Raw genomic sequence first — 15,511 nt, 5'->3', positions numbered from 1 at the left:
CGCGGGTCTCTTTTTTAGAGATGCAGCTTTAAGTTCTTAACAAGATGGATGTTTGCCAACTTTTCACTTTAAGACACATAGCACACTCTAATAGACATTTCTGACTTTTCTCCAGAACAATTCCTCCTTTACAGCTCCAGAGAGGAGTTCTGCTGAAGACTAGTTTACTATGTATGTTGAGTTCACAACACAAGAAAAGAAACAAGATCCATGAATACTGTATTTCTGTTTTGATGGTTTTGTGGTTTGGAATTTATTTGCTCCTTAGTGATCAAACAACATCACTGTGTAGGGCAATAATAATTCTTCTCAGGACAAATAATTGAACACAGTGAATAAAGTTATTATTTACATCGACGCTACAGTTGAATGTTGATTTTTATCTTTTTCTTAAATCAGCTGCCTAATACAGGATTGTGTTCTTTCCTTGTAAAAAACACTAAACAGAAACTGCAAGTCACACCATCCAGTCCTGGCAAATCCTGACCCTCCCTACCAGTGAGTCCCCTCCCAGCCCTGTGTGGATGCTGGTGAAGAGGCAGCCACTGCACACTGTCTGCGACTAAATATAGCAGCCCTTTCTCAGACAGGATGATGTCATCACTGAGCTGATGTGCTACATAACAATCGCCCAACAATATGGTCTCATTTAGAAAACCTGATTGATCAGAACCAATCAGCGGACAGCGTCTGATGTGAGATTGGGCACAGCTTTGTAGCTGTGTATGTGTGTGTGTTTGTGTGTGTGTGTGTTTGTGTGTGTGTGTTTAAGTGTTGCCTGCAGGGGTGTATTTATGTGTCTGTGTGCCCGTGCCTTCACCTCTTTATTCCTGCTCCACCCTCTTCTCACTGACAGCTTGCGTGACTATGTTTTTCACACTCATACTTAGCTCTGGCAGATGCATTACTCCACAAACATACATCTACCTCTCATCACTGTTGTCTCCTTTGCATGCAACATCACACAAAACAAAAGGGCAGGGAAGCTGCTCAACTAAACGCACATGTGGATGCTGAGGGGGTTTCAAACATTGTACTCTGCTGTGTGTGGCTGCTCTTTGAATAACAGAGACTTGAGATGTCAGCTTGTAAGCCTCTGCTTTTGTGCACTAGAATTGTAACACACGTCACATAGATTTCCTCTTGGACTTCTGGTTACAGATGATTGAGTTTCTGTTTGTAACATGTCCATGTTCTCTGCCTTTAAAGAGTGTGTCTACAGCTCTAAACAAGTTAAATGTAAGACTTATTAAGATCACTTATTAATACCACTTGAAATTAATCTTAATACTAAAAATGCGATGGAAATACACAACAAAAGTAAAATACTAGTTCCAAATATACACATTTATGTCTTTTAGACTCAAACAAATTGATCCCCAGTGTGAGCAGAAACACAAAAAACCAAAACTAATAATTATTATTCTACATTATGGCAGAGTGGTGTTTTTGCAGTGTCCTTTGGCAGTGATGTTCCTAAAAATTAAGAACCACCCAATTTGAATTTTCTACTTCTAAGGCCTCTTTTCTGCAAAACTTTTAAAAACTACTGTTTTTGCATCTCAGGCATTATTTCATATTGCTGTAACAGTATAGTGGCAAATTTGTTTAAGTTGAATTAAATTTGATAATTTACCTGAGAACTTTGAGGTAGCATGTTTGTTCATCTCACTATTTTCTTTACATTTTTAACTATGATGCTGCTTGATCCAATACCGACCCCCAAGAAGACAAGCCCATCAAATATAACTGCTAATCCAGAGACTCTTTTCACTTTTAACTTTAACTTTTGCTGCTTTATAAAACTAACTGTTGCTGCTGCCAACAATGTCAAATGCATGACTTACCTGCCTTATGATCTCTAGATGTGGAGACCCACCATAGAGCAAGTGTAAACATAATTTTCCCGTGGATATGGAATGAATCCCAAATGTTTTAGCGTGTTATAATTATTGTGAAAGTTTAATTTATATGCAAATATAAATGATATAGATAGAATAATTTCGGATTTTGGATATAAAAATGCTGTGGATTAGATTCGAAGTGTTTGAAGTGCATACAAACCAGTCAAACGAAATAGGTTTTTATAGGTAAATAATAAATATAAATAAATAAGTATTTTTATGCATTAAATAATCTGAATAATGCAAAAGCATGTCTGATAAAATGTTGCACCTATCTCTTTAAAATGTTCACTTAAACATAGATATAAATCATTAATTTAATAACTGGGCCAAGCAAATTACCATCTGAACTGGACACCTGGAGGATGATTATTTATTTTGCGCACTTGGCAGCAAATACCACTAATGACAGAGACTGAAGAATCTGCTGAGAGGTAGTATTTTTTTCCACCCATGTATCAAATAAAACATTGTATCCAATAATTAGGGTTGGAAGTGGTTGTTGATCAGAACTTGGAGGCAGAGGACAGGCTGAGTGATGGGAAGTGGTTTCACACAACACATTGTTGGATTCACTTCGTATTTCTACCCCAAAAAGCAAGAAAGGGCTGAGGGGATTTGCATACAAATGAAGAGGCTTGTTTTGGCTTGAGCTGTTCTGTTTATCAGATTAAAACTATAGTAACCAAGGGAAGTGAATTTCCATGTTAAGAATATCGAGTTTCTTTTTATCTGCGCCAGAGAGTCGGTGGGAGGTTGTGGATAATGAGCTACGTCTCTCTAGGTAACGCCAGTGAGATACACACACACACACTGCAGACTCCCTGACAAAGATTCTATTGAAGTCATTTCTCTGTTTGTTATTTTGTGACAGCAAGAACTGCTACATGTGATCCCATAAGAGAGGAAACAGGAACCATCCAGAGGAATGGCATTAACTGAAAGATGAAGCACGACACCAGCACCTTCATTTTCTGAGGATCAGTTGTCAGGATCTGTGTGAGTGTGTGTGGCAGGAACTTAATTGGCGCAGAACTGAGATGAGCATTGGCTTAGCTCTTAAAAACCACTGGATGTTGTAATATATATAAATATATATAGTATAATTATATGGGTCTTCCTATAACCAGAAGGTTGGGGGTTCAATCCCAGTCTTCGAACCCCAGTCTTCCCAATGCCATGTCATGCCATGCCAAGGTGTCCTCGGGCAAGATTGACTGACAGCTGTGCCCTCCTCATAGTAAAAAAAAGTGCTGTTCATAGATGAACTGCTGGAATGTCTGTGTGAAATGGTGAATGACAAAACCTGTGCATCTCTGTGACTGACTAGAGCGCTATATAAATACAGACCATTTAACATGTACACATTCTTGGACTAGATTTGAATTACTGACATTGAGCCAATACATGTGAATGATGCATGTGAACAGCTGCCTCAATGCACATCATCATCAAAGACATCAGCAAAAATGTGTTAAGTCCTGCTATAGGAGCAGCCAAAACAAAATGAATGTAGTCCATATCTACTGTATCCTGCAAATATATTGTGGTTACCTTGTACAACATGGTTTAATATTTCTAAGTCTACCTTACACTTTCAAATAGGAGAAAACAGAACCTGCTAAAGGTAAATTCAGCCTTGATTGAAAATGAGATTGGGTTCACTGAAGAGTTGGTGCCTTTTTCTCTGTAGTAAAGTGAGCATGTAGTGAATAAAATGCTTGAAGCGGTCAGTGATTGAAAACGAGGCCCCTCACCACAAAAGAGATGCAGTTGTGCCTCAGGTTGAGTTCAGTCAAACAGTCGAGCTTCTGCAGATTTTCCACTCTGGAGATGTTGTTTCCTGCCAGGTTCAACACCTGCAGCTCACTCAGGTGAGAAATGTTCTCGATCCTGCAGATCTGCAGGAAAGCACAGTAAAGACAGAGTGTTATGTCAGAGAGCAGATCTAGATAATCATATTCTACATGTAGAGTGACACCGAGGGAGGAAGGAGCGGCAGAGCATAACGCAGTTGAATTGTATACATTCAGTGCTCCCTCTCACATTCAGGCCATGTATTTGAGGATAATCAGATTAGATCCGTTTAGAATTCTTTAGCCTGCAGCAGCTTAATGTTGAGGGGTGAAAGAAACCCAAAAAGCAGTGTTCTCCCCTTTCTTTGCAATGCTCGAGGCTTTTCCTTTCTGCAATTGACACTGAAACAGAAATGGCTCTACCATTCCTCTCACATACCGCAAGTGAACCCTATCACATGGACTATCCGTATCACAGATTTGAAATGACTGATTTAGAGTAAGTTACATCAAGCCCTGACTCCTGTTTGACTTCTCAAATCATAATAACAAACAAGGAGTGAACACTTCCCCTGCCTTCCCCCTTCCTCTCTCTCTTTCTCTGGGGGAGATTATTTAGGGGCCTCTGTCATAATGACACAGTTCTTGTTCCAGTGGCTGTTCCCCAAAGGGGATGATGTGATTACCCTCTGTAGTGCACACTGTAAATGTGAAGGTAAGGTCAAAAGATTATCAAGGATTCAAGGACTCTGTCAAAACATGATGACATATCACATGATGTTAAATAGGTAAAAAACAATAGAAATTTTAATAAGAATCCAACAATGAAATCTAGTTTAAACTAGAAACAAAGATTAGAATTACCAATAACAGCTTTTTGCCTCCACCAACCAGTGGAGTTTCAGATTATATCATTTTATTTACTGATATGAGGTCAGTATGACCTTGGCCTTTAGCCTTCAACTGAATGTTAAGAAAATCCCTAAAGTTGTTCATGAGGTTTGATTCACTAGACCAAAATCATGTTTGTAAGGTCACAGTGACATTGACCTTTGACCTCCATATTGTATAAGGTCTTTGGGTCCAAGTGAATGTTTGTCCCAGATGTAATGGAATTTCGATGTTTCTAATACAACAGAGTCAAAAGAACAATTGCTCACTGTGACCTTGACCTTCGATCTTCAACCACCAAATTCTAATCAGTAGTCCAAGTGAATGCTTCTACTAAATTTGAATTCCCTCAAGGTGAGATCTTGTTCAAACAAGTGAGACAGTCGGACGGACAATGTGAAAACATAACGCCTCCGGTCTCTGGCTGTTGCGGAGGCATCACAGGAAGCAACACAGACACATACAATACATTTGTGTGAACTCAGTTAAATATCAGAAGATGTAAAGTAACCACGTGTGCAGTGAACTATCCCTGTATATAGTAATATGAGCAGAAAAACTTGCAAAGATTGAAACGACATCATCTTAGAACCAGACTTGGGCTTTCCTGACGGACACAGGACAGGCGTCTGTATATCAAATATCTGTCAACACACGGACACAGTATCTCTACTCAAACTAAAAGGTAGACTTTGGATAACCTCGTCTGAAGATATTTGAGGACCTTGTGTTTCACATCATGAATTCCTATGGTGTAGGTCAGGCTTGCAGAATATAGAAAGGTAATGTTTGATCTGTGCTGCACTTATAAGATATCATTTGAATAAATACCTGTGAGCAGAATTTGAGACAGAAGAGGATTTATGTTGAGATCTTTGTGAAACATTAGTAGAAAATCAGATTGTGAATAAAAAAAGGTTATCCAACAAGGTCAGGTCACTTTGTACTATGACCTCATCACTTCTTCCTGAGACTGTGTGAGTTGGATGCACACTCCCAAAGAGAATATCTCCTCTTGAATAGTACTCAAAAACTGGAAATGAAACGGCATTCCTCCTACAGAAATAAAAACCAGTGAAAAGATTGTGAGAAAGGATGACAGTGATGTACTACTTGTGGTCAGAGAGAGCAAACCAAAGGTAAGAGGACAAGCAGCTGGTGTTATGTTGACGACAGGAGCTCGACAACAACCTGAGCGAGTAGAATAACCATGACTTCATTATTTTTAATTCATTCTCCTATTGAATCCCCTCGCTGAATTCCCTCACCTCATCGTCTTGTATAATCATTGCATAGTGATTCACATTACTTTTGGGTGGTCAGGTCTCTGGCGAGATCGGAAAAAGTTGAATATGGCCGATTGAACAGTTGTTTAAGTGCACAAACCAGAAGGCTTTGGTGTAAGTGATTGAAAAGAAACCTGTCCCGGTTGGAATAATAGCTTTATCGTCTGCTCCTCAAGGGGCACCTTCCAAAAAATGGCTACCTGCATTTACAATGTGCTTTCATTACCAGCGAGGACAGCACGAAATATTCTATTTATTACCTCATTCTAAGGTCACTCACTTAATTAGTCACATTATCAGTAACGTTTAAATTGACTTTGCAGATGTAGCTGTAGGAAAAAGAGCAAATGCACAGGGATTAGGGCAACAAAGCGTCCTGTGTGAGGGAAAATAACATAACACTGAGCAGTCATTGAATAGTAATTGGGACGCCTGCTAGTGTAAAGAGGAGCCAACATTAGAGAGGTCTGGAGTTGCTCTCTGAGGAGGGGGCGGAGGCAGACTGCTGGCAAAACACGGATTTGACCAAGGGACACTTTTCTAATCTATCGTATTGTTTTCTTTCTTCTATTTGTTTTGCTGAAATCCTAACCTAACATCCGTGTTACTTGGATCATTTCAATTTCTCTGGCTTTTGACATCAGTGAGCCAGGCGCTGCTGTAGAGGCTGAGCAAACATCACCTACTAATACATGTATATTCACATTAATTGCAGAATAGTGTAATATGCCACAGCTAAAAACCTCTGCCAATGCTGTAAACACACACTCTGTTGGCAGCTTCTTAGAGTCACCTACTGGAGCTTAAAACTAATGCAGTCTCTCACAGCAGCTCTGAAACAAATCCCACATTCATGGAGTTAGAACGTTCAAGTTTGATTGAAATTGTTTTACAGGGGTTTTTAATTTAACCATATGATCGTTTTTTTTTAATGATTTTAGGCAAGATTACACACAAAATTTGAATACATCTGAGGAGAATACGCTAAGTTTGCTAGGGATCAGGATTTGTGATGCTGGATGTTTTTTACTTCCTTTAACACTGTGAGATTGTTTTTGGACTTTTTTTGTGAATTTCTCAAGAAATAATGCAGAGATCTTTATGAAAATAATGCAGTGTATGCAGACTGCTAATATCTATGAACAGGTGGATAATGATTCAGACTTTTTGTCTCAAAATAAAAAAAATAAGGGGGTGAATTATTTTTTTCAGTTACTGTATGGCAACAAATACATTTTTTTTTAACTATACCAGAAAATGTTTATTTAACCTATATTTAATGTGAGCAGTTTGCAGATCTTAAACTGTAAACCTGTTATATATATATATATGATCTCAATATGCAATATGGGGATAAATTGAAACATGTGTCCATATAACGCAATAGAATTTAAGAGCAGTGCCAAACTGCAGCCTCCAAAATGACAATAAAGTTAAATCATCACTTTACTAAAACACAAAGTGAACATTATAGCTCTCATGGATGCAGGACCTATTAGATTTATTAGACTGTATTTGTAATAGTGAGGTGTACCTGTGAAATGCAAGAGAAAGAAAATGTGCCTGTTGAACGACTTATACTGGGGTCACTGAGAAAATGGATGTGGGAGTAGACCCTGATGATTTACATTCCTTTGTTCTCTCACTGTGTTGGGAACTAAATCACAAGCTGAAGACAAGTCCCTAGGTAGTTAAAGAATGATCATAATACCAATATGATTTCTGGCATAAATATGGCACAGTGTTTCCCAGGCATGACCTATGTGTTCCCAAGAGTGTTCAGGACACCAGATCGACAAAATAGAGCTGCACTATTTAAAGTTTCATTTGACAGTGACAACTGGACATTTCAGCTAATAACGATGCCCTGGGTAGACCTCCTTTTCTTATCAGTGAAATAAGATGACTACATAAATTCACACGCCTGCTTGGTTTCCCGCTGTCGAGTCTATATGACTCTAGCATTCGGAGATCTGCATCTCACATTACAAACCAGCAGTTATCAACAGTGTGGAGGAGGTAGAGGAGACAATCAACTTCTACGGAACTAAGCAGCTTTACATTGTGAATCCAGTTACAGTTTTGGTGACTAAACGAACAAGACTGAACACACACACACACGCTGTAGGTGGGAGTAGGTACCTGATTCTCATGCAAATCGAGGATATTCAGTTTGGACAGGCTTCCCAGGCAGCGGATCTTCTGGATTCTGAGAAGTATCAGGAATAATTGATTGTAAAATGTACATGATGAACAAATTGTCACAAATCAATCAATAACCTTTCAGCTCTCACGACTGTACCAGGTGAAGACACCTGGTAGAGAGTGTGTGTGTTTGTTTGTGTGCGGTTGCTAGCGGAGGACAGCTGGCAGCGCAACAAGCGTATCAAAAGGTTACATTCCCCAGGGAAACTGAACTTACAGTAGTGTACAGTGACCTATTGTTCAGGACTGTCCTTATAGATTCAGATCAAGTTACAGTTCACGATGAAAGGCTGCGGTCGCTTGGAAAATGCCAATGGAATATGAAGAGAATTATTTTCTCTTTGGAAACTGCACCTGACCGTGGAAGTAGGTCTAAAAAGATGGGTCTCGTGTTTTATGGCTGTTACAAAGATTTTAAGATCTTTGTAACAATCACTGTGTAAAAATGGCCAACACTGAAATAAAGATGCTGGAAAAGTAAAAACAGCTAGTTTATTAAATAATTTAAACTCTAAATCCAAAATGTCTTAAATAAGATACAAGCAACATCTACATTTAATCAGGATGTTTCTTGGCCTCTTTGTAATATTTAAGTGTTGCTGAATTTCACATAAAACCAGGGCCCTCCTTTAAATATGTTACATTCAAAAAAGAAAAATTCAAAGTCATTATTCATCATTTGCTGTACTGCTTCAAATTTAAACTACACGGTTATACCTTCAACATATAACAGACGCAGTTCAGACAAATCTGACATGTTTTTGTATTCCTGAGCTTGTGACTGTGTCTGTAATGAAAACCAACCTGTTCTTCCCGAGCATTAGTATCCTGAGAGAACTTAGAGCTTCAATGCCAGTCATTTCAGAGATGTGATTGTCGTACAAGTTCAGGAAAACAAGATTCTGCAGATGAGACAAATGCTGGATTCTTGTGATCAGGTTGTGCTGGAGGTTGAGAAGCTGCAGTTTTTCCATGACGGCCAGCTGAGGACATTTCTCTAGGCAACGCCTTGAAAAAGAAAAATGTAGGCTCTATTCAGATCATTACTTCAACTTCATGACATGCTACAGCTATTAGAGATGTATAATAAAACTATATGTTTACAGGAAAGCATTTTTAACATATGACTAATTAATTATTTCCATTACAACAATCAGTCTTGTAGAGTTCAAGTGGGAGGTTCCTGATCTCTCAATTATTTGTCAGCAGACACTGATCATTGGAGACATGGGTTGGGTTTCTATTGAGACTTTGCTGCTCCCTGGTGGCGGCCTAAAGCTTTCGCCAATTTAGATGAAGGGCTTGTGGTTTCCACTGTAAATACTATTAACAGCCAGACTGAGTTCATTAAACTAAAATAAGGATGACATGACAATAGGAAAGACCCTGCATGTAAACACGCAGCGAACTGATATGACTCATGCTTAATTCATACAGATTTTTGTCCAGTTTACAGCAACTTCCAGCTAAACCAAGATGTTCTTCAAGACCAAAAGTAAATAAGAGGGCAGAGGTACCTGTCCAAGTCAATGCGTTGAAAATCGGACTCAAAACTGTCCCAGGGCAGCTGGGTGAAGGGGACACCGGGAGCGGCACTGTTATATCCTCCAGAACCACCTGGTAGAGACATTACACTGAATTAACAGCACAGGTTATGCTGTCATGTATCAAATATCAAAATCTCTAAAAAACTACGGTTTCCTAATGTCAAAATATGTGTTGATTGATATTGCAATTCTTACCAGCTAGCTTGGGAAGGTTTAAAACATTGTGATAGCATGTGGCTTGGGCGCTGTTGGATAGTCTCTTAGATTTGTCGCTTGCTTCTTGTGCAGCATGTGAGAGTGCAGCCGAGCCACTCAGAGCGGCAGCTGCTGGTGGTACATCATGATGTGCAATATCTGTAGAGTCACTGACAAATGATGGCACGGGTGGTGTTGTCTTCAAAATGATTCTCTGGTTGCACGCAAGCAACCTGGCTCCTACAGAGATGATATCATAGATGACGTACATGAGCATGGATGTAAAATACTGGATGGCCCAAAACTTCTGACGACCTCACCTTAAATAATCATGTCAATACAGTTTACCAGTCGCATTTTCTGCAGCTCGGAAAACTTTAAAGATCAGCATGTTTCCATTGAGGGGAAACTGCATGCTTTCATTTCCAATCGCTTCTCTCTTCACCTGCCTGAGCCAATAGAGTCTACATAAATTACAGCTTGTCCCGAATGCACCAACTCTGCTAAACAGAGCATATAACTCAGATTTGAGCCCCTCCTAACTGGCTTCCAGTAAATTTCCGATTTGATTTGATTGTTCTGATTGATTTTATTGATGACTTTTAAAGTCCTTACTGGACTTTCACCTAAATACACCATATATGCCAGGTTATAACCTGAGGTCCTCACTGAAGACCCTACTCGATATTCCACAGTCCCGGCTGAGGACCAGTGGTGACCGGGGCTTTTCTGTCAGGGCTGTCACTCTTTGGAAGAATCTCCCTCAGAAGATCCGTCTAGCAAACTCCTTATACTTGTATAGGTGTGCTTTCTCCTTGTGTTAATCTTAATGTCATTTTATATTGTTTTATTTTATCATGTCATTACTCTTTTCTAATCTTCAACATGTTTTATTTCTGTGTCTGTGATCTGTGTGATCTTCAAATTGCTTTTAAATCGATTAGTAGTTATTGCTTTTAATTGTTTCCTATATTTGGCCTTCATTTTTAAAAGGTTAAAGCACCTTGTAATTTTGTTTTGAAAGGTGCTTTATAAATAAAGTAAATTAAATAAATGAAATATAAAAACAATCAAATGTAGAATCCATAGGTTGAATCACACAAAAACAACCTCCCAGCTGGTGTATGAATGGGTGGACTGGGATACGGTTACCTTGGTTGGAGCGATCCATTGTTGGGTTCCAATTCATGTTTATGTCTTTCCCAGTATCTTGAGAGTCGGCCTGTAAAATGGCGAACACGATCAACAGTGAAGCACTGGAAATGAGCCATGAACCATTAATGTGTGGTCTGTCCTGACTCACCATTGCCTGGGCCCTGTCCGGAACCAGTGACCTGTCAGTTGTGAGGTGCAACTTGCAGCTGTTGACCTGCACATCAATTGTGTTGCATTGAATAAGACACACAGACAACATTAAGTATCTCAATGTCGTGTAGTTACACTGTGACACATAGGGGTGTTCAAAGTTATATTTACCATGGGGGTGGGGAGCATCCCTCTGTCACGCACACACGTGTTGTGTTTGTGAGCGCGCATCGTTTTGCCCTTTAGCTCCATTTAGCTCACGTGTGCCGGAGTTACCAGTTCAGAGCGACGTCAGCGGTGAAACAGCTGAGTCAGGACCCGAACCCACTTCCGTACTGTTAATCGTCGTAATACAAAGACTCACTTGCTGCTGAACTGCTGAGTCATTGCTCCGAACCGACGCTCATCTTCACTTCTGGCAAGCACTGTAACCATGGGGACGACGGCGTTGCTTGGTTACGCTCACTTCCCGTGTTACCAAAAAAGGGATCCGTGGAAGAAACAGCTCCTGAAGGGTTCCTCTCTCTAAAGGTAAAAAAAAACCTTTCTGTAATCCTGCAGATGTTCTCTAACCCCAGCAGGAGAAAGAATGGAGATGTCACACTCAGAGGAGACATGACACAGCTTTCATTTTCTTTTGGACAAAATAGAAACTTCTGGCTTGATTTGTTCATCTGGGACGGGTCACTTTGTATTCTGAGACACTTGTAGTAGGTTTAAAGAAAGTCTGAATCGCCCACAGCGTTATGCATGTCAAGGTCAATATTACCAATTTCTAAAAAGCATTATTTTACATATATTTTACACACATTACAGAAAGCTGAATAAAGAAATATATATTATTCATAGAAATGTCATTGGTTCAAATTCAAGATTTTCATAAAGAACCCCATCTTAAATAAAGAAACCATCAAATTAATTAAAAACATTCTATTAAAAGGTGTAAAAAAGTATAAATTTAAGTTTAATCAGCAGTAAACAACAATACCAATAACAGTTTATTCATTCAGTAATTTGGCTATTGGGTAACAGACAGTCTTTGCAGATGAGAAACCATCATCATTGATCAGCCCATTGTCTTCGCCACGTGTTTGGTGAAACCAGTGGCTGCAGACCACAGGACAGACTCTTCAGTGCTTTTTGGATCATCTCTGTCCGAGAGAGCAAACTGATTATGTGCTAGTTAGTTCACCAGACCATCAGTTTAAACAGAAAGGGACAGATTGTATTTACCATTATCTCCCGTCTGATAACTGCAGATCAGTTGCTACTTCATTGTGGATCATTGTTTCACTTCAGTCCCTAAATGCATATTTCCCTCATTTAGAGACCTTCACTGACTGTCCCAGATTACCAAAGCATGCTGTCCCACACTATCAATCATGTTTGATAATATGGAACTGCTCAAAAATGTTTTAAAAAAACACATTTTCCCGGCTCAATGCATATTTTGATGCTTAAATACATCACCAACATAACTTGATAACAATTAGGATCATTGTCAAATTTATGACAGACTTACAGTATTAAATTAATCTTGTCAGAGACTTCTGTCATTGACCTAGTCATGCTATTCCAAGGGGGAGCTTCTGATTGACATTTGCCCCTCCCCTTTATGTAACATCACCCCCATGAAGTCATGTGCTTTCAGTCACATGATGTCCATGCTACTTTATAGTCCTGTTAGCTAGATTTGTTAGAAAAGGAATGAAGTTTAGGTGTCCCACATAACCCAATGTCCCAGATTACCCAGATTATCCCTATAGGTGGCTTTATTATATTATGCTCCTCAAACAATTATCAGTCAATAAAAATTATTGCCCAATATTGTAGCACTTATACTTTATTTAACCAGGTTAGTCCCAGTGAGATCCAATCAATCACTTTTACAAAAGAAACACAGTTTCATCAGTAAAAGTAAACATCTATCACATTAAATACTGGCAAACTAGCAACCTGGATTTTACAAGAACTTACACAAGCTAAATATCAGTCTGCCAAAAACCTTCAAGCTTTCTTTCCTAAACTTTGGAATAAAAAATTGTAACATGTCCATAGATGCAGTGACTTGTAGAAGAGAGTAACATTTTGTTTAACTTTGAGCATTGTTAATAGTGCTACACAAATTAAATGTATTATTATCATCATCATTATCATTATCATTATTATTATTGTTATTGTTATTGTTAGTAGTAGTAGTAGAATTATTAGTTGTTGTAGAAGTGGCAGTTGTAGTATTTGCAGTGTAAACCTGATTTATTGTAGTTTGTATATTATGTTATCATTGTCTATATTCCACAATTACATTTTCTTAAGCCAAAGTAGGATAAAAAAACTGGGGGTAGCATCCCACAATGATCGGACCCTTGTGAGTGTAGCTTTCTCAACAACCATATAAAGTCTGCTGCATAAAGTGTACTTGACAAGTTGCAATTGTTCAGAGAGTGAGAGGAACAGCAGTCAGCAGGAGCACACAGGTCACACCAGGGTCCCCCTTCAGCATTTCACATCACACTGCAGATCTCTTTGCCAATTACACATAATAGCGTCAAATTTGCATGGATTTCTTTCATCATCATTCTAAACATAATTAAAACAAAACCTTTCCAAAAGCAAGTGATTGGTTGTCCTTGCAGCTGAGAACATCATATTTAGGCCTGTTTTCTTCCTCCCGCTTTGTGTTTGCCTGAGATTGCAGCGATAATGACCACAACAGCTCTGATGACAGACCTCTTTCACCATGGACATCTTGTCATTACATGAAAAGAGGCATAGGTGCATCAAATAACACAAATTATGGCTCCACTTTAGTTACAGTAGGCGTGTCAGTGCAGCCACAGCAGGGAGCCATACACAGAACCTGTGTTATTATATCCTGATTCATCCCTGCCATGAACCTCCTGTTCTATATAATAGCCAAATGTACACAGAGTGTACATTTCCATGTAGGGTAATCCAAACTTTAATTGCTTAGAACTTTTTGACAAATCAGAAAAACCCTGAAAATGTGAAGAAGTACCATTTGAGTGCCTATGAATTTAAAACATGCTTTATTTCATGGAATTTATTGACATTTTTAAAGTCTTTGTCATGTTGTGAGTACATACCACTCTGGATTCTGTCTACCCACATGTTGGATGCTCTTTCTTTGCTCTTTATACAGTAGGCTATATTCCAGATGACATTTAATCTCAGTCAGTAACACCTAATCGAATGACTGAATAGATGGTGCCGAGTATTTTCAGCCTTTTTACTCAAACAGTAATAAGCGGTTTCTCAGAGAACACAAGTCCAGATTCATAAAAGGGACATCCCACACATTGCCTGTCACTGTCTATTCAGGAAGCACATTCTGACACATGTTATGGGAGGCAAGCATCAACAGCCTGTGTGACAGGCCATCATTGAAAAAATACAATGTAAACTCCAGTTGTGTTTAAATCTATAGATTGTAGCTTCACTTTATATTTCTTAATGTACATTCCAGACGAAACACAGACACCGACTCAATAAAATGTATTATTCCTGGATAGATAGAAACCTCTGCTGATACATAACTACTGCTATCCTTTTAAATTGATGCTGTTTCTAGTGACACACAAAACTGGTCAGCTGCCCTGATAACAGCTCTGTGAGGCTGTAGGCACTAGGCGCTAATATGCTCACAATGACAACGACGTTAACACACTGATTTGAATTTCATGCCAAGCCTCCATGGGGGTTTCTAGGGTCTTGAGGGGACCCCAGGGGAAACGGTAGCAAAAGGCCTGCTTACATCAAACCAAACTCTGTGATTCATAAGTGTGCTTTATGGTTCATACCATAGAATGTATGGTTAGATCTGTCCTTGCTGGGGGTTTCTGACCATTGCATTGTTGCAGTCTAACAAGCGGTTTCTCACAAATTGCCATTGTTTTTGACTAAAGTAATCAGCTCGTCTCAGGGGGCCCCTATCTACTCAGGGCCTCAGGCAGTTGCTGCTTTGTCGTACTCCATTGTAACATCTCTGCAAACCAAACAGATGTCAACCTCATGCAGGTTCCAGAGAAAAAATCTATAAAATTATAATAATTCTTTCTCTGGAGGCCTTGAATATTTGTACTAAATTGTATAATCCATCCAGTGTTTGTTGAGATAATTCATCGTGAATCATCAACATAAAACAATTGGTCTCAGCATTATTTAAGTATTTACTTTTTGTACCTGCGGTGAAGATTTTTCTTTTTTAATACTATTGGTATATTGGTCTTCTGCATAATTGGTCCCTAGACTACACCTGTGAAGATACATGAAGACTCCCACAGTTCGAAGGCAGCGTCATCCCAGTCTCATGGGAAGACAAATGGATGCAATCTTTCACTGTGAATGAAAGAAGTGATTTG

General features: G+C 39.0%; 1 protein-coding gene across 1 annotated transcript in view; it reads right to left on the bottom strand.

Moving 5' to 3' along the window:
* The window catches only part of LOC128438618 (leucine-rich repeat-containing protein 49), a 36,118-nt gene extending 24,556 nt beyond the window's left edge, over window positions 1-11,562 (bottom strand). The window contains exons 1-8 of the mRNA XM_053421231.1: window positions 11,301-11,562; window positions 11,128-11,193; window positions 10,977-11,046; window positions 9,825-10,064; window positions 9,600-9,699; window positions 8,887-9,090; window positions 8,020-8,086; window positions 3,662-3,805 (exon numbers count right to left, since the gene is read on the bottom strand). Of these exons, the coding sequence (XP_053277206.1) occupies window positions 3,662-3,805; window positions 8,020-8,086; window positions 8,887-9,090; window positions 9,600-9,699; window positions 9,825-10,064; window positions 10,977-11,046; window positions 11,128-11,193; window positions 11,301-11,381 (972 nt within the window). The 5' untranslated portion in view covers window positions 11,382-11,562. The remainder of the gene's footprint in view (window positions 1-3,661; window positions 3,806-8,019; window positions 8,087-8,886; window positions 9,091-9,599; window positions 9,700-9,824; window positions 10,065-10,976; window positions 11,047-11,127; window positions 11,194-11,300) is intronic.
* Between the last annotated feature and the right edge of the window lie 3,949 nt (window positions 11,563-15,511).

This window comes from Pleuronectes platessa, chromosome 1, assembly GCF_947347685.1.
Source record: "Pleuronectes platessa chromosome 1, fPlePla1.1, whole genome shotgun sequence".
Lineage (NCBI taxonomy): Eukaryota > Metazoa > Chordata > Actinopteri > Pleuronectiformes > Pleuronectidae > Pleuronectes > Pleuronectes platessa.
Note: the sequence above shows the minus strand (reverse complement) of the source record. Positions and strands in the feature narration are given on the sequence as shown.